The sequence below is a fragment of the Lontra canadensis genome, unplaced genomic scaffold, assembly GCF_010015895.1.
Source record: "Lontra canadensis isolate GAN:19392208 unplaced genomic scaffold, GSC_riverotter_1.0 scaffold28, whole genome shotgun sequence".
In the NCBI taxonomy this organism is placed as follows: Eukaryota; Metazoa; Chordata; class Mammalia; order Carnivora; family Mustelidae; genus Lontra; species Lontra canadensis.
In genome coordinates this window covers 3,548,465-3,567,616 of record NW_022631022.1, presented here as the reverse complement: position 1 = coordinate 3,567,616, position 19,152 = coordinate 3,548,465, and the positions used below count along the sequence as shown (strand labels likewise).

Below are 19,152 nucleotides of genomic sequence, written 5' to 3'. Positions count from 1 at the left end.
TTATTCTAAACTGGTTAATTTAGTGTTATGTGAATTTCACCTTACTTTAAAAAAAGTCTATAGATAAAAAAATTCCAAGTTATGAGTCTTCATAATACAATGGAATAATGGTAGAAGGATCCCTGTAAATCCAGTAAAAACAGCAAAATAGCCTCTTTTTTCTTTTAAGATTTTATTTATTTATTTGACAGAGATCACAAGCAGGCAGAGATGCAGGCAGAAAGAGAGAGGGGGAAGCAGGCTCACCGCCGAGCAGAGAGCCCAATGTGGGGCTCGATCCCAGGACCCTGGGATCATGACCTGAGCCGAAGGCAGAGCCCCTAACCCACTGAGCCACCCAGGAGCCCCCAACCCACTGAGCCACCCAGGATCCCCAGCAAAATAGATTCTGATGGCAAAGCGAGAAGAGAACTCAAAAGCAACTGTATTCCTAGACCTAGAAGTCTAATGGGTTGACAAGGCATTTTCTCTAGAAATGCAACAAACTACTTAAAAAGCCACAAAAGAAAAATTTTTATACAATTGTTCCTCATCTGCCAAAAATAAACTGGGTATTACCATGGTAAATGCCAACAAGCCCCATTTGTCTTTAAGAGATTCTGTCTGGGTAAAGACAACTCTCTCGGTGGCTGGTGGCCGAAGCAGGAGGTTAAAAAATGGAAACCATTTCTCTTTGCCTAGTAGCATTGTGGGAAGAGATAGACAGGGACAGGCTGAGATAGTGAGATGGTGAGATGGTATGGGAGTCTTAACTAGGTCCCTGTAAGGTTAAAGAAGTTGATTTATTTTTTCTTAGACACAAAAATTCGACTTAGTACTTTAAATTTTATGTCCAGGAAATATATATATATATATATATATATGTATATGTATATATATATATATATAATTATTATTTGATATATATATGAAACAAGTACTAATTGTTTCACATTATAGCCACTTGAGGAAGAAGAGGGAAGAGAAGATGAAGTGGTATCAAGGAAAAAGGAAGATTTAGAGCAAGAAAGTCTAAGAAGAAAGGAGCGGAAGGGAAAGAAGAGGTACATAAACTGAGAGGCCCAGAAAGAGACACTGAGAGGGAACAAAGAGGCCAGGCTTTAGAGATGAATGTTAACTTCCTACATTCTTCAAATTTTAAATTATAAAATTTTAAGTAACCAACATTTTATTACTGTTCCCCAAATACTGTTTTAGTTAATTAATTACTATTCACAGCTCTTTGACCCGTCTTCATCACTAAAATTTCTGGAGGGTGCCTGGGTGGCTCAGTTGGTTAAGCGTCTCCCTTCGGCTCAGGTCACGATCCCAGGGTCCTGGGAGCAAGTCCTGCATTGGGTTCCCTGCTCAGTGGGGAGTCTGATTCTCCTCCTTCCCTGCTGCTCATGCACTAAAATTTCTGGAATTTCTTAAGTGAATTTAATTTATCAACAATAGAGGAGCTGGTAAGGGCAATGTCACACTAAGGGTCAAGTTAAACTAAGGCTCTCAAGGAAGAAATTCTTTGCCTTGGATATACAAGATCCAGTCTGCCTTAAAAAAATTAGGCTGAGGAAAGGAACAGAGTCATAGGCAGTATTTATTTTGTTAGTCCTAAGATGTAGCTCATGTTTCCCAAATAAGGATGATATTTAAAAGGCCTTGTTGAGAAAAACACGTAAAGTTTTTGCAAAGTTTGCAAAGTTGGCGAAGGATTCAAAGACATTTCTCCAAAGAAGATATAGAAATGGATAATGACACATGAAAAGATGCACAATGTTACTAGTCATTACGGAAATGCAAATCAAAGGCACAATGACATACCACTTCATACCACTTCACTAGGATGGCTATATCCAAACAAACACACAAACAAACATACCACACAGAAAAATAACAGGTGTTGGCAAGGATGCTGATGAACTGGAGCCCTTGTGCACTGCTAAATGGGAATGTAAAATGGTGCAGCTGCCACAGAAAAGAGTATGGTGGTTTCCCAAAATATTAAAAATAGAACTGCCACTTGATCTAGTAATTTCACTTCTGGGTATACACCCAAAAGAACTGAAAGCAGGGTCTTAAAACAGGTATCTGTGCACCCATGCTCATAGCAGCGTTAGTCACAATAGCCAAAATGTATTCCTTGCTTGGCGGGGAGCCTGCTTCTCCCTCTGCCTCTGCCTATGACTCTTGTCTGCCTGTGCTCACGCTCTCTCTCTCTAACAAATAAATAAATAAAATCTTTAAAAATAAATAAATCTTTAAAAATAAATAAAATCTTTAAAAAAATCAAGTAGAAAACTGTAACTAAATTAAAAAACAAAAGCAAAAACAGGAGAACTATTAGATATACCATTTCACTTTTTCTAGGCTTACATATCCATTCTGTATTATATTTCCCAGAAGGACAACCATCACTTTTTAGAGAGAAATTAACTCCAGCTGACATCATATTTAATGGTCAACAACATAATTGGACAACATAATTATATCACTCTGAAGAGCTATAACCCTTTTAGCTTCAGTGTAGATGCAGACAGTATTGGGGAAAAAAAAAAAAAAAAGGAGGGGCGCCTGGGTGGCTCAGTCAGTTAAGCAGTTGACTTTTGATTTCTGCTCAGGTCATGATCTCAGTGTCCTGGGATGGAGCCCCATGTTGGGCTCCCTACTCAGCGGAGGGGAGGCTGCTTCTCCCTCTTCCTCTGCTCCTCTCCCTGACTCGTGCTCTCTGCCTCACAATGCTGCTCTCTCTCACTCTCTCTCATTAATAAGTAATCTTAAAAAAACCCACAGTATGTAAAAACCAAAAACAAAAAGTAGGAGGTAAAAATATCTAATAACTAAATAACATTTTAAAAACAGCCTTTTCAGTCTAAATATGACTTCGGCTCACTTTAAGCAAATTAAAAATTACAGTCAAGGCAAAAGTAGAAAGCAAAACTAAGTAATTCCATTCCCAGAGATTATTCAATAGTTTCTTATATAGCCATCAAGAACACTGTCCTGTAATTTCACATATGTATTTATACTTTAGCTTCACTTACATATTAAGTTTAATGAAGCAAAGTACTGATGCTTATAAAGTATATAAAGTATACAAAAGAGGCATTATATTATCCTGCCCCTCCCACTTTCTGCCCCCAACATACAGATGTATTTTCGAAACAAGAAAGGACTTCTTACTTGGGGCAGGCAGCCCACCACTGGATCGTTTGTATTTGCTCTCCTTTAAAATGGATGTGATTTTGTATAAATGACGGAAACCTGTTTTGCATTCAGAGGCAAAAATAAATTCAATTTCATCTTCATGACTTTGGGGAAAAACATGAAAGATGTCATGGATCTGTAAAATGAATAGCTTAATTTACTATACACATTAATGAAAATACTACATAAACAATTCAATTAAGCTAGGGAAAGAAGAATTAATTGATAAATACATTCTGAAACATAAATAACTGTCAGTGCTAGGGGTACTGTATATTTACAATATAGATTCTGTCTTGTCCTTTCAGATTTATCTCACTTTAGTCACAGACTTCATCACTGAGAAATAAACGTTCCCAAATGGTGAAAAAAGAAAAATATGACCAAAAGTTTTTTCTTACTCATCATCTCTATAATCCTTTGAAATATGGCATGAGGTTTAATGATATAAATCTTATTACAGAATCTAATTCTTATCCAAAATTTTATGACTTTTCTTTTCCAAAGAGAAATACTGTAAAAGTTGAAGGGTGAATCATATAAAGCCTGTACTCAGCCAAGAAGTGATCTGGCTTCATTTATTTTGTATCTTGTTTAAGTTTTTTCCACTAACTTGGAAAATGATAAACTCACTCCCAACTGGTAAATTTTGGTATAGTTTGCCAACTTAAAAGAGAAAATCTCTTCTATATTTCCACTCAGGTCCTCCTCAGAGACACTAATGAGGCTGTTTTTCAATACCTGATGTGTCCGGGAACAAGAGAAAATTTGTAGCCGGGAGACATCATTTCAGTGACCTCTTTCTATCTACAAATATTTTGATTTACAATGTTCAAACTAAGCAAATAATATTCATGGTTACTCTGAATTTAAAAGATTCATTTTGATAGTTTGCTATAAAACTTCACTTGCTTTAGCATTCTGAGAAAATATATAACCAAGTACAGGAAAGCATACATACATTTATCCAGATGTCTGTGGTTTCTTCATAGATAATTAGTGGCGTCACAGAGTCAGGCACCGACTCGATGAGTCTCTGTCTTTCCATGGCATCATCTTCTACTGGGATAAATAATTCAGGTGAGATCAACACTATCTGTAGGCGAGTTTGGGAGCGATCTAGTAGAATGGACCAAGCACTATTTAAACAAAACAAACAAACAAAAAAGCACCAAAAATAAAGCCATCTCTCAGAAAATGAATATTCCCCTACTCTCTCCTCTAGTACCCATCCGTTATTTCTGTAATCACAATTAAAGAACTGCTTTAGTAGATGTTAAATTATCACTTACAAATGGCTAATTAAAAATATTAGCTTTTTCTATACTTATTTTTTACAGTTAGGCTTGAGTAGAGTTTTTTAAAAGTGGTTGTCTTTAAACTCCTAAAACCACATATGATCTATGACATTGTTTTCTCCCCTTAGTGTCAACAACTGGCAGTCTTGTGAAACTCCTATTGTCTACCTTAGGAACTATATATAATCACCTTCACATAAAATCTACAAAAATTTTGCTTAAATTATATAATAACAAAATACAGACGTCCTTACATGTGAGCCCTAGGGTCATGCAATTTAACGACAGAAAGTACTGAAACCATGACTGGCTATGTAAGAGACAGAATGAAAACGCAATGCTCCTATGCTTACAAGATTACAAGTCTGCAAGCTCACTTAGCTCAGGAGAAATTCCCTATGCAGAAGTAACTACTCTGCAAATTTACATGTGAAGGCATCTTCAACTGAAGGACAGGCCTAGTAACAAACATTTCTAAAGCTCTGGATTCTAAATCACTTGTAAAAGAGTGACAATTTAACATACGCACTATTTTCCCTCTGGAGTCCATCCAGCTCTGGCAATATATTCAACTCCTTCAAACAGAATCTCAAAAGGTTGAATTAGTTCCTTATCTATGACATCGATAATCTATTAAAAAAGAAAAAAAAAGGAATCAAGTTACAGAAGACTTACATCAGTAACTAGCTTAGCTTACTAGTCTACCTTAATCATTATCTTTAACAGCATGACATTTTTTCAGACTTAGGTATTTAAAAAGGCATGAGAGATATAGCAAAACCAGCAGTTAAGTTTTGGGTTACCTACATTGGTGTGCTCTTCATGTCTAAAAAAGTTCTAAGCACAAGAATCAGTACAGTCTAAAAGTCTTTTCCCATGAGTTTATATATACTAACAGAGCCCTTACTAATAACTGGTAAAAACAAGTTTTAATCACTTTATTTAGACTCTAGTACCAAAGAAAAATAATAATCCCTAGTTCCCAACATTTTAGCCTAAATATGATTTGTGTAATATATTAGTGAAATGGCAACTTTTCCCTTTAAAAATCTAGCCAACACAAAAAGTAAGTTTAAAAAAAAAGGGCAAAGTATCTGAACAGATAGTTCTCCAAGGAAGATATACAAATGGCCAATAAGCACATGAGAAGATGCTCAATGTCATTAGCCATCAGGAAAATTTAAGTCAAAATCACAATGAGATACAACTTCAAGCTTACTAGGATGGCTTTAATAAATACGACAAACAACAGAAGTGTTGATGAGGATGCAGAGATTGGAAACCTCACACAATGGAAATGTAAAATAGTATAACCACTTTGGGTAAACAGTCTGGCAGTTCCTCAAAAGGTTAAATAAACATGTAGCTATCACATGACTGAAAAATTCCACTTCTCGGTATCTATCAAGAGAAGTGAAAACACACACACAGGTTCATGGTTGCATTATTCACAACAGCCAAAAGGTGGAACACCCTAATTATAACTGGTAAGCAGGTAAATAAAATGTGGTGTAGCCATACAGTGGAATATTACTGGGTGATAAAAAGCAAGAAGTGCTGGGGCGCCTGGCTGGCTTAGTCGGAAGAGCATGTGACCCTTGATCTCGGGCCCCATGTTGGGTGCAGGGATTAAATTAACACAAACTTAAAAAAAAAAGAAAGATAGTGCTGATACATGGTGCAACATAGATGGAGCTTGAAGACATGATGCTAAGTGAAAGAAACCAGACTAGATACTGTATGATACCACTTATATGAAGTATCCAGAATAGACAAATCTATAGACAGAAAGTAGATCAATGGTTGCCCAGTGCCAAGGGACACAGGAAGGTTGGAAGGTGATGATTAAAGGATGTGGAGTTTCTCCTGAAATGTTGAATGATGAAATGATGAAATGAAATGATGAAAATGTTCTAAATTCGACTGTGGTGATGGCTATACAATTCTGTGAATATACTAAAAACCATTCAAAACTTTAAACGAGTGAACTGTATTATATGTGACTTATCTCTCAATAAAGCTGTTAAAGTCTAGCAGAGAAGACTGGGTTTTTGTTTTGTTTTTTAATGAGGTTCCACACCTAGCATGGAGCTCAGCGTGGGACCTGATCTGGTATCAAGAGTTAGATGCTTAAGGGTGCCTGGGGGGCTCCGCTGTTGTGTCTGCCTTTGGCTCAGGTCACGATCCCAGGGTCCTGGGATTGAGCCCCGCATCAGGCTCCCTTCTCGGCGGAGAGCCTGCTTCTCCCTCTCCCACTCCCCCGCACTTGTGTTCCCTCTCTCACTGTCTCTCTGTCAAACAAATAAAATCTTAAAAAAAATTTAAGACTGAGCCACCTAGACTGTTTTTTAATTAATCTTGTGTGCATTCAGCTTATAAGCATTTGACTATCCAAATGTAAAGCAGCAATACAAGGGAAATGTGGGACATCCAACACAGGTGAGTCACTAGTCAATGAATGCCATCTTTTAAATACTGATCTGGAAAATTAACAATGGCAAAGAGGAAAAACCTTTAGAAAGGAGTGGTAAATATGCATATCCCTATATTCCTATCTCGGGAACCAGCAAAAAGTTTCCAAAGCATGGTTCACAGATATCTCAGCAAGTTAAATGGGTTTAAAAAATTAAAAAGTGTATCTAAGATATCTACTAGACTGACACAAAAAGTCAACTTGGCATTTTATACTTACCCTTCCTTCAGCATCAATCATTATTTCTGACATCTTAAAGGTGACTTTTGGATTTGCTGTGCCTTTAGAAAGAGACATGAATAATAATCCATAATCAAAATTATTCAAACTAATTTTGCCAGATCAATCCCCTTCATACTTTAGTTAAGTCAGGAATATTGCAGAGTCAGGGTCTTACTGTGTAAGAATCTCAGAACTTCAATTCAAATTCATAATTCTCAACATAGGTATCAAAAAAATATATATATACTTGAAAACATCAAGAGTCAATACAAAATAAATAAGAGAAATTCTATATAATTTTGTAATTGACATGTAAACAGCAAAATAGAAAAAAATCAGACTTATTAAGAACATAATCCCTTAAAAATCTGTTTCCTTAAAGAAAAAAAAAAATCTTTGTTTCCTAGCAAAAACTCCTCTTTTTTCATTCTTGAAGTAACCAGCTTTGCGCACTTACAAACCTTTGAAAAGAATTAAATAAGATCAGCCTGTGATTAAGTGGTGACACTTTAATGAATAATCTATCTTTACGAAGGTTGTAAATGACTAATTTGGCCATACCTTTGGATGACTACAGAGAGAATCTTGTTTGGAAAGTAGAAATGAGTGAATATAAATGTCAATGGAATATAGTACCTGTTTTAGGATAACGGAATGAATCTGCCCTCCTTGTTTCCAACATAGGGGATGTAACATGAATAATTTCCACCTCAGATTCATCATTTTCTTCATATAGAATTCTTAGAATTTTGCTGCCACTGGGAGCTTTTAAAAGGAATTTAAATATTGAAAATTCAGAAGAATTATTTCAGAGAGTAATCATAACTGACCACTCCCTCTAGTAGTATATTTCCCATAGTGAAAAATAATTTATGTATAAAAAACACTGCCTTTTGTATATAAAAGTCTCACTAGTCTTTGCACTAGGAAGGTGAGTTACTACTAAATCACTTTTGCTCATTAAAGAAAGGTAAAACCTAAAGATAATTATATATTTTGGGGGAGTGGTGGTTGTTGTTTTAATTTAAGTAGTCCACACCCATCATGGGGCTTGAACTCATGACCTGGAGTTCAAGAGTCACATACCCTACTGACTGAGTCAGCCAGATGCCCCTGTACCTATACATATTTAACAGGGGAAACACACCAAGGACTTCAGTCCATGCATACCTTAAAATGCATTCCTTGTTGAAAAATAAATTACTCGATTATATTTATAATATTTCCTGTAACAAAATAAATGCTATTTTAAAAAATATTTTATTTATTTATTTATTTGAGAGAAAGAGAAAGAGCAGGGGAGAGAGGCAGAAGGAGAGGGGAAGAGAGCCACAAAGAGACTCTGTGAGAGCAGATGTGGGGCTCAATTCCATGACCCCGACACCAGGACCTGAGCTGAAATAAAGAGTCGGACACCCATCCAACTGCGCCACCCAGACACCCTGAATATAAATGCTAGTTAAACAGAATATAGCTTTCTTTTTATGGTTTCTCTAATTCATGTTAGAATCTTGTTCTAACAAACACAGTTATGGCAAAACATTTTGCATCTTAAAACTGAATGTCCAAATCTAAGACATGGCTTAAAAATAAGTATTTTTCATGGTCCCTCAGAGAAATGTTCAAAATAGGAGCTGCTAAGGCACTCAGTGAGAAAAGTGAGCAACTCTTGATCTCGGGGTTGTGAATTCAAGCCCACTTTGGGCAAAGAGCTTACTTAAAAAAACAAAAATGATAGCTGCAATCCATTATTATGTCATGAAATCTATTAATGGGTAATAACAAGCATTTAAATATACAGTGAACAAAAAATATACAATATCAGAGTGCATTACACATACAGGTAAGTATTGCTTCATAAGATTTGTTTTTAGTTTTTGTATACAATATATGTACAAAATATTAGGCTGGAATGTAAAGCAAATTTCTAACTGGATCTTCAGAGAAAGCTGTTTCACAGGCGATAAAATACTTGTGAATTCATCCAGCAAAGGGAGGAATTTGTGCCCTTTTCCTGATCCATTCATACACTAATTTGGCCGTACATTTATGCATTCCAGTCAATCCTACGTTTTTACAGCAACGCATTGGGTATAGTATTTTCTTTTTGTCACCAATATTGCCACTAAGACCAGCCTCTACATGAAAGACTGGCAAAAAGAGTTAAAAACCAAAGGCATTAATGCAATTACTTTTTTATTTTTATTAGAATTAATTATAGTGGGATATAACCTATATATTTTAAATAAATACTGATAGGATCCAATCTTCATGACTTCATAATCTACTATTCAGGACTTAGCATCTGAGCACTTAACTGGCAGCTGAATCTCATAATATTTTAGTTCTATTATTTTGAACCCCCTTACTTGTTTCAGCTTCTGGACACCACCAGTAGCCAGAATATCTATCAAATTCTTCTTGAAGAACAAAGGTAGCAACTCCAGCTGATCTGGGATCTTCTTCCATGTTGGCTAGCTCTAGACAAATATAAATAGCAAAATTATCACAGGAAGTTCTCTAACTTTTGATAGGTATTAAGCACAATGATTTGCATGCTGAATGAAATCTGCATGCATAATGAAATGCAGCTGTAGTATTGTGGGGAAGTCTGGAGCCAAATGGACTGGATATAAATCTGAGCACCATCTGACCGACTGAACTTGTGCAAATCAACCAACCTCATTCCACTGAAGTGTCTCATTTGTAAATGGGAATAAGAATCGTTAGGGTTAAGTGAGTTAATTCACATAAAGCACTTAGAACAAAGCCTGAACCAAAATACGTGCTCCATAAAAGTCAGTTATTATTTCCCCCATTTAGCTACTAGCATCATGGAAAAAAAGGATACCCAGAGAAGTCCAACTTTAGACCTAGAATGGGTCTTACACAACATGTAATCTTCATCCTTCTTCCTCTCTCCCCTTCCTGCAGTCAACTTTTATCTGTTTTACACTTTCCAGTAAATAGTTTGAAGGGAACTTTGCTTTAAAAATAACCCTCCCAGGATGCCTAGCTGGCTCAGTCAGTTAAGACTCTGCCTTCGGTGTCCTAGGATGGAGCCCCCCTTCCGGCTCCTTGCTCAGCGGGGAGCCCGCTTTTCCTTCTGCCTGTCGCTCCCCTTGTACTTTCCTTCTGACAAAGAAACAAATGAAATCTTTGAAAATAAATAAATAAATACTCTTCCCCACCCCCCAATCACAAAGTCATAAATTTTATAAGATTTCATGACATGGAAGGCTGCCTGAATGGCTCAGTTGGTTAAGCATCTGCCTTTGGCTCAGGTCATGATCCCACAGTCCTGGGACCAAGCCCTGTATCAGGTTCCCTACTCAGGAGGGAGCCTGCTTCTTCCTCTATCTCTGCTGTTCCCCCTGCCTGCGCTCTCTGGCATGCGGGCTCACACACACACACTCTCTCTCTCCCTCTCTCTCTTTCTCCCTCTCTCTGTGTGTCAAATAAATAAATAAAATCTTAAAAAAAAAAAGATTTCATGGGCACCTGGGTGGCTTAGTGGGTTAAGCCTCTGCCTTTGGCTCAGGTCATGATCTCAGGGACTTGGGATCGAGTCCCACATTGGGCTCTCTGCTTGGCAGGGAGCCTGCTTCCTCCTCTCTCTCTCTGCCTGCCTCTCTGCCTACTTATGATCTCTCTCTGTCAAATAAATAAATAAAATCTTAAAAAAAAAAAAAAGGGTTTCATGACATGGAGAAATATTTGTAATATACTTGGATTAAAAATAGCCCTATTACTAGATGGCATGTACACTATAATTTCATTTATAAAAATGTTGAACATACATTTTAAAAAGTGTTGGGATATAAACCAAAATGTGGTTCTCTCCAAATATGAGACAGACTACGGAGAAGCATTTTTTTTTTAACATTTATTTATTTATTTATTTGACACACAGAGAAAGATCATAAGTAGGCAGAGAGGCAGGCAGAGAGAGAGAGGAGGAACCAGGCTCCCCGCTGAGCAGAGGGCCCGATGCGGGGCTCGAACCCAGGACCCTGGGATCATGACCTGAGCCGAAGGCAGAGGCTTTCACCCACTGAGCCACCCAGGCGCCCCGGAGAAGCATTTAAAAAAAAAAACTGTTTTAAGGGGCGCCTGAGTGGCTCAGTGGGTGAAAGCCTCTGCCTTCGGCTCAGGTCATGATCCCAGGGTCCTGGGATCGAGCCCCGCATCGGGCCCTCTGCTCAGCGGGGAGCCTGGTTCCTCCTCTCTCTCTCTGCCTGTCAAATAAATAAATAAAATCTCTAAAAAAATTTGTTTTATAATTAACAAAATTTTAGGTGTAGTATTTGTGAAAAATGTACATATTTGTGTAACCAATCACACCCTATCACGACATATGATATTTCCAACACCCAGAATGTTTTCCCCTGCCTCTTCTCAGTCAATACCCATTCTCACCCCCAGAAGCAAACATTCATCTGACTTCTGTCACTAGAGGTTAGTTCTGCATATTCTAGAGTATTATATAAGGGAAGTCATACTTTGTCTGCTTTTTGAGATTCACCAATATTGTTACATGTATCAACAATCCATTCTTGTTTATTGCTGGATGATATTTCAGAGCATACCACATTTTGTTTTGTTTTGTTTTTTAAAATCCATTCAGCTGTTAATGGTATCTGGGCTGTTATCAACATTGTCAGTTATTGGTGATATGAATAAAGATACTATAATCTTTCTTGTAAAGAGGTCTTTGTGGGTGTATGCTTTCTCTTGAATAAAGACCTGGGAGTGGAATGACAGGGTAGTATGATAAGTGTTTAACTTTGTAAGAAACTGTCACATAGTTTTCCATAGTATTTGTATTATTTCACATTCTTACTAGCCATGTGTGAAAATTCCTCTCCAACATTTGTGTTCTTAATCTTTTTCATTTTAGCCATTCTAATGGGTGTATGGTAATATGCCATAGTGATTTCAGTATTATAGACAAGCATCAATGTATTGTTTTTGGTTATCTGTATTTTCTATATAGTCAAACAAATACACAACATGAGTCAATAATCCCCTATCCAAAAATTCTGAGTCCAGAAGTGTTTGGAACTCAGAATTTGGGGGATTTTTCATATTTATCATATATCTACCATATAATTATGTAACATCTCTGGCAGGGTAATCAAATACCCTGTAATTGAATACACTAATATTCCTGCAGCAAATTTATGAATAGACACACTATGTAGGATTAAGATTATAAATAGCCTCAGGTCAGTTCAGGACAGGTTTTGCCAGCAAATGAGTTTTAGCTCTCAGCTACTGAAAACTAAGCTCAGTTTTTTGTTTTTCTTTTAAAGATTTTATTTATTTATTTGACAGACAGAGATCACAAGGAGGCAGAGAGGCAGGCAGAGAGAGAGGGGGAAACAGGCTCCCCGCTGAGCAGAGAGCCCGATGCGGGGCTCGATTCCAGGACCCCAAGATCATGACCTAAGCCGAAGGCAGAGGCTTTAACCCACTGAGCCACCCAGGCGCCCCCTAAGCTCAGTTTTGTTTTTTTGTTTTTTAAGATTTTATTTATTTATTTGACAGATCACAAGCAGGCAGAGAGGCAGGCAGAAAGAGAGGGGAAAGCAGGCTCCCTGCTGAGCAGAGAGCCCGATGCGGGGCTCAATCCCAGGACCCTGGGATCATGACCTGAGCCAAAGGCAGAGGCTTAACCCACTGAGCCACCCAGGTGCCCCCTAAGCTCAGTTTTTAAGAGTTTTTTGAATTTTGGAATTAATGATATAGGCAAAACCAGTGTTCGGTTTTCTTGGATCTTTCAACTACCCCAAAGTTATACCCACCATATTGTTTCATATTTGTTCTCTTTTGGATGTGAGAACCACTCATTTCTATCTCCCTTTCACTTAATATAGACTTCAATTATTGAGTTATTTATTACATGAATAAAAGGTATCGCTTTGTTCTTCTGATAGGTCAATATATCATTTGAGGGTAGAGGCTGGTACTATATTACTTTCACATTCCTTTTCATACTAGCAAAAAGGAAACATATGCACATGTTCACTGACTAACCCCATCAGAAAGCAGACTTTCACTTGGAAACTTACTGTAAGCAGAGTTAAGAGTGAAGATGCTTACTCTGTACGTATCTTTCTACTTAAACACCTCACTCTTACTAGGTTTCAGACACCATCCTAAACACTTCACAAATATAAACTCATTATAACCTCATAAGAGCACTATAAATGACACACCTTTTTAGATACAGAAACAGATCGGTTAAATAACTTACTCAAGGTCACAGAAGTACAAAATGGTAGACCTAGATTTCAAACTGGAATGGTTCTAGACTGCATTTTTATTTTTTTTTTTTTTAAAGATTTTATTTATTTGACAGAGACAGCAAGAGAGGGAACACAAGCAGGGGGAGTGGGAGAGGGAGAAGCAGGCTTCCTGCTGAGGAGTGAGCCCCTTGTGGGGCTCAGTCCCAGGACTCTGGGATCATGACCTGAGCCGAAGGCAGATTCTTCATGACTGAGCCACCCAGGAGCCCCTAGACTGCATTTTTAACAAGTACATTAATCTTGAAAATAATAAACATACCACATACCTATATGCACAGAAAGGAAAATAATAGTAAGAACAATACTATAGCATCCTGGAGGGTTCTGGTGCTTTCTACTTTAAATTCTGTCAATTCTTTTTTTTTTTTTTTGGATAGAGAGAGAGAAAGAGATAGAGGCAGAAGGAGGTGGAGAGAGAAAGTCTTAAGCAGGCTCCACGCCAAGCACAGATCTCACAACACTGAGCTCATGACCTAAGCGGAAATCAAGAGCTGGATGCTTAACCCACTGAGCCACCCAGGCGCCCCTAAATTCTGTCAATCTTCACAATAATCCTGTGTGGAAAAACAATTCTACAGAAGAAAAACTAGACTTAAAAAATCTTAATTCTATCGGTTACTGTCAGAGTTTTGCACTCCCAGCCTCAAGTAGGATAACTAGTACATAGTGAGAGTTCAATGTTTGTTAAAAGCATGAAGAAACAGCTAGGATTTCCAAACCAGATTTACTAATCATCAACCTAATCCTACTGTCACTGGTAGCCGTTCTGATTCCTTGACTCCAAAGGGAGACGCAAAACATACTTTTCTTCCTTCCTTCCTTTCATTCTTTCTTTAATATTTATTTATTTATGTATTTGACAGAGAGAGAGAGAGAAAAAGAAGGAGAGAGAGTGGGAGCAGGGAGGTAGTGGTGGGTAGAAGGGCAGAGGGAAAGAGAGGAGGAAGCAGAGTCCTCACTGAGCATGGAGTCTAACACGGGCCTTGATCTAAGACCCTGAGATCACGGGGCGCCTGGGTGGCTCAGTGGGTTAAAGCCTCTGCCTTTGGCTCAGGTCATGATCCCAGGGTCCTGGGATCGAGCCCCACATTGGGCTCCCTGCTCAGCAGTGAGCCTGCTTCCCCCTCTCACTCTCTGCCTGCCTCTCTGCCTACTTATGATCTCTGTCTGTCAAATAAATAAATAAATAAAATCTTAAAAAAAAAAAAAAGGCCCTGAGATCACGACCTGCGCCAAAATCAAGAGTTGGATGCTTAATAGTCTGGGCCACCCAGGCACCCCCAAAACACGTACTTAACACTTAAAAAGTTCCCTATTCCATCCCCTTTGGCCTATCTGATGTTCCATAGAATCTTTGTCCACTTAAACCTGGATAACTTCAACAGTCAAGTTTTGGTGTCCTCGCCTCTAGCCCTGGGATTTTCAAACACAACTTTCACAAAGTATCCAGAACAATTTATCTATAATATGACTCTGACCACACCATCCAATTGTTTAAAACTTTCAGTGGACCCCCACATCATGTTAGAGACTCTGTTGATTTATATGAGATACAGTTAACCCTTGTCTTGGTTACCATTACCTTCTTGATTCATGCCTTACGTTTTAGAACTGTCAGACTGTTTTCAACTCCTCACGCACCACCTTCTGCATTAAGACCTTTCTCAGGTGGTCCACTCACTGGAAGGTACTGGTTAATGTGCAGTCAAATCTAAGATCAGGTTAGGTGCCCGTTAGGTGTCATCTCTTATAGGAAGCCTTTCCTGACCACTACCCCATACTGAAACCCTCACAACACCCTATATTTGTTTATCATTCTGTTTTATGATTCATACAGTTTCCTTGAGGGTCCGGGTTATGTCTTACTCAACTCTGTACTCTTAGTTCCTGCCATGTTACGTGGTGCACAGGAACTTAACCTATCTTTACTGACTGACTGGATAGCTAGAACAGATTTCTTGACTCCTAATTCAGTGTTCTTTCTACCAACGAAAACTGTTCAGGAAAAGGCTTTTTCTATAATACTGATAATCCTAATAATGAAAAAAATGTTTGTCGTCAATACACTACTGTATTGTAAAATAACTTAATCAGAAATATGCCCAATAATTCAGCTTTGTGAACATTAGATTAAACAAGAGTTGAACAAATGAATTTTGAAAGTGACCATCCTTCACTGTGGAACTTACTTTTGTTTTATGTGTTCAAAGAAAAAGCAATACACCATTTCCCATCTTTCATTTGTATGAAAGCTTCAGAGGAAAACATCTACATCTTTTCTGTGCTTTGAGCAGTGATTGAGACGTGATTACTATAATCACTTCAATGAAAATTAATGATTTCCACAATACACACAATTCTACAAAGTTTTATTTTTCCTATTATGACAAAGTAGGCTCTCCAAAAAGGGGAGAAAAATTTTTGTGTATTAGGTATTTGTTTCCCAAAAGCAAGATTAAATTTTTTTAAGATTTTATTTATCAGAGAGAGAGAAAGAGGGAACACATACAGAGAGGAGCAGCAGGAGAGGGAGAAGCAGGCTCCCCTGATGTAAGCAAGGAGTCTGATGTGAGGCTCGATCCCAGGACCCCAGGATCATGACCTGAGCCAAAGGCAGACGCTCAACCGACCGAGAGACCCAGGCATCCCAAGATTTTTTTAATTGAAATTTTACTTTAATGAAAACAGTTTTGGGGAAATCCTGGCAGTCTTAGTAAGCTAAAAAAACAATCATGTCAGAGGTGCTACAGTGCTATCTGAAAATGAATATTAAAATAAGGCAGCATTGGGGCGCCTGGGTGGCTCAGTGGGTTAAAGCCTCTGCCTTCGGCTCAGGTCATGATCCCGGGGTCCTGGGATCAAGCCCCGCATGGGGCTCTCTGCTCGGCAGGGAGCCTGCTTCCTCCTCTCTCTCTCTACCTGCCTCTCTGCCTACTTGTGATCTCTGCCTGTCAAATAAATAAATAAAATCTTTGAAGAAAAAAAGGAAAAAAAAATAAGGCAGCATTATGTGGGTGGTACATACCATTTATCCTCTGTACTTTTTAAAGATTTGAATTTAGGGGTGCCTGGGTGGCTCAGTGGGTTAAGCCTCTGCCTTCGGCTCAGGTCATGATCCCAGGGTCCAGGGATTGGGCCCCGCATCGGGCTCTCTGCTCAGCAGGGAGCCTGCTTCCCCCTCTCTCTCTGCCTGTCTCTCTGCCTACTTGTGATCTCTGTCAAATAAATAAATAAAATCTTTAAAAAAAATAAATAAAGAAAGAAAGAAAGAAAGATTTGAATTTAAAATATAAAGGTAACCTACTTTGCCTCAATTTCAAAAAGTGAGCAAAGGAAAAATTTTAAAAATGCTTTTCAGAAAAATAGATTTGAAGAATTATGTGTTACCATTGTGCACATAGGTGAGCCTCCTTTCTTCTCTGGTTACGATGTTGGATATCCAAATATCATTGCTATGTATAAAAGCAATCCAGTCTGGATCAGCTGGGCATAATTTGGGATCCATGCGAATGTTGGGACAACTAGTCTCTACTAAATTCGGCCGTAAGGGTTGTTGCTAGAAAAGAAAAAACATTTTTAAAGCAAGTATCAGGCTGATACATACTTTATTCATTTGCCAACACCCTTCCTATAAAATGAACAATAATTCCAAGTAAAATGTCAATTATAACTGCTCCTTAGAAAAATATACTTTTGCATGCCTTAACTTATAAGGACAGACTCTTTTTTTTTCTTACTATCAATTAGAAAGCTAAGGATACTAGGAAAGTAAATAAGGATTTTTTTAAAGGTTTATTTATTTGAGAATGAAAGCAAGAGAGAGCAAGAGAGAGAGAGCACTCGAGTATACATGGAGGGGCAGAGGGAAAGGGGAAAGGAGAAAAGCAGAGTCCCTACTGAGCGCAGAGTCCCACAACCCATGACCCATGAGATCATGCATGACCTGAGCCAAAATCAAGAGTCAGATGCTTAATCCACTGAGCCACCCGGAGGGCCCCAAAAGGAAAATAAATAAAGAAATATAATAGCGCTTCATAAGTTTTGTTATCCAAACCTGTTTAATTATTGCTTGTTAAATACTTTTATTAAGCACTTATTTATTGAATACTTATTCAATATTTTAAATTCATTTTACCAATATAAAACAGTACGCTCAAAAAGATTTAACAAAAGCCAGGATCATACAATTCCAACAAAAGAATAGTTCCAATACCATGTAAAGAATTGCGGAGAGGGGTGCCTGGGTGGCTCAGTTGTTGAGCATCTGACTCTTGATTTCAGCTCAGATCATGACCTCAGGGTCATGAGATCAAGCCCCCACATCAGGCTCTACACGCACTGGGGATTCTGCTTGAGATTCTCTCTCCCTCTGCCCCTCCCACACTCATTCTTGCTCTATTTCTTGCTGTTTCTCAAATAAATACATCTTGGGGTTCCTAGGTGGCTCAGTTGTTAAGCATCTGCCTTCGGCTCAGGTCATGATCCCAGGGTCCTGGGATCGAGCCCCGCATCAGGCTCCCTGCTCAGCAGGAAGCCTGCTTCTCCTTCTCCCACTCTCCCTGCTTGTATTCCCTCTCTCGCTGTCTCTCTTTCTCTCTGTGTCAAATAATTAAATAAAATCTTTTAAAAATGAAAAAACAAAAAAACAAAAAAAATTGCCTGGAATAAAAGCAAACATTTAAAACCATTTATTAAAATGAATTAAGTTTTTTGGGTGCCTGGGTGCCTCAGTCAGTTAAGTGTTTGGCTCAGATCATGATCCCAGGGTCCTGAGATCAAGGCCCGCATCGGGCTTTCTGCTCAGCAGGGAGTTTGCGTCTCCCTCTCCCTCTGCCTGCTGCTTTGCCTACTTGTGATCTCTCCTTGTCAAATAAATAAATAAAATCTTAAAAAATCAGTTAAGTTTTTAAGAGAACCAAAATTAGACTGCCTTGTCGTAACAATATCTTCCAAAATCCTCCTCAACCTTTACTCAGAAAATGGGCATTGATGTCCTTTACTAAATCTTCCTACATAGCAAGTATTTTTAGCATTTAAAAAATTACATATTAACATCAGTGCAAAAATGATTAATTCTTAACACAAGAAATTAATACTTATATATCTTGTTTTCTTTACTATTAAATTTCTCACTTGGTTGGTAGATATAATTTTTTGGTTTAATTACCTTTCTGATTTGGATGCAAATAACCGTTAGTACCCAAAAACAGATTTAACAAATCGTAACATGAACTTACAGTAAATCCTTGTGGCCCTCCATCTTTTACATGATAAATTCCACTACCAGCTTGAAACAGAAATGTTCCACTTCCTTGGTGATAATCGTAGGAAGCAATTCCAACAGTTCCAATGCGTTTCCTTTCTCTTAATAGTTCTTCTTCTCGAGAATACATTCCATAGTCCAGTGTTGCCTAATGCAAAAGGAAAGAGAAGTCACCTACTTTGGTCTTCTAAAAGCTTGCTATTTGCTTTTAGCAAAAACTTTCCACTGAAATCCTAGCATCTCCCATATTACCGAGTCTACATGTTCAATGACTCCAAAATGTGCCAGTTAACACTAAGCAAACTAATTTTAGGACGTTTCCTGGAAGATTTCCTGGTAAAGGGTCTCTAGATGATTACTGCATATAGTGGAGAACGAGAATTGTCTCATCACCTTGGC

At 38.1% G+C, this 19,152-nt stretch overlaps 1 protein-coding gene across 6 annotated transcripts in view; it reads right to left on the bottom strand.

Annotated features, from left to right (window-relative positions):
- The window catches only part of DPP8 (dipeptidyl peptidase 8), a 59,353-nt gene that overhangs the window by 19,718 nt on the left and 20,483 nt on the right, over nt 1–19,152 (bottom strand). For all 6 annotated transcript variants that reach the window (XR_004383539.1, XM_032864684.1, XM_032864687.1 and 3 more), the window contains 8 exons: nt 18,728–18,901; nt 16,878–17,046; nt 9,549–9,659; nt 7,816–7,944; nt 7,177–7,238; nt 5,014–5,114; nt 4,148–4,325; nt 3,163–3,322 (listed from right to left, as the gene is read on the bottom strand). Coding sequence is in view for 5 of the 6 variants with exons in the window: in XM_032864684.1 (XP_032720575.1) it covers nt 3,163–3,322; nt 4,148–4,325; nt 5,014–5,114; nt 7,177–7,238; nt 7,816–7,944; nt 9,549–9,659; nt 16,878–17,046; nt 18,728–18,901 (1,084 nt within the window). In the remaining variant the exon portion in view is untranslated. The remainder of the gene's footprint in view (nt 1–3,162; nt 3,323–4,147; nt 4,326–5,013; nt 5,115–7,176; nt 7,239–7,815; nt 7,945–9,548; nt 9,660–16,877; nt 17,047–18,727; nt 18,902–19,152) is intronic.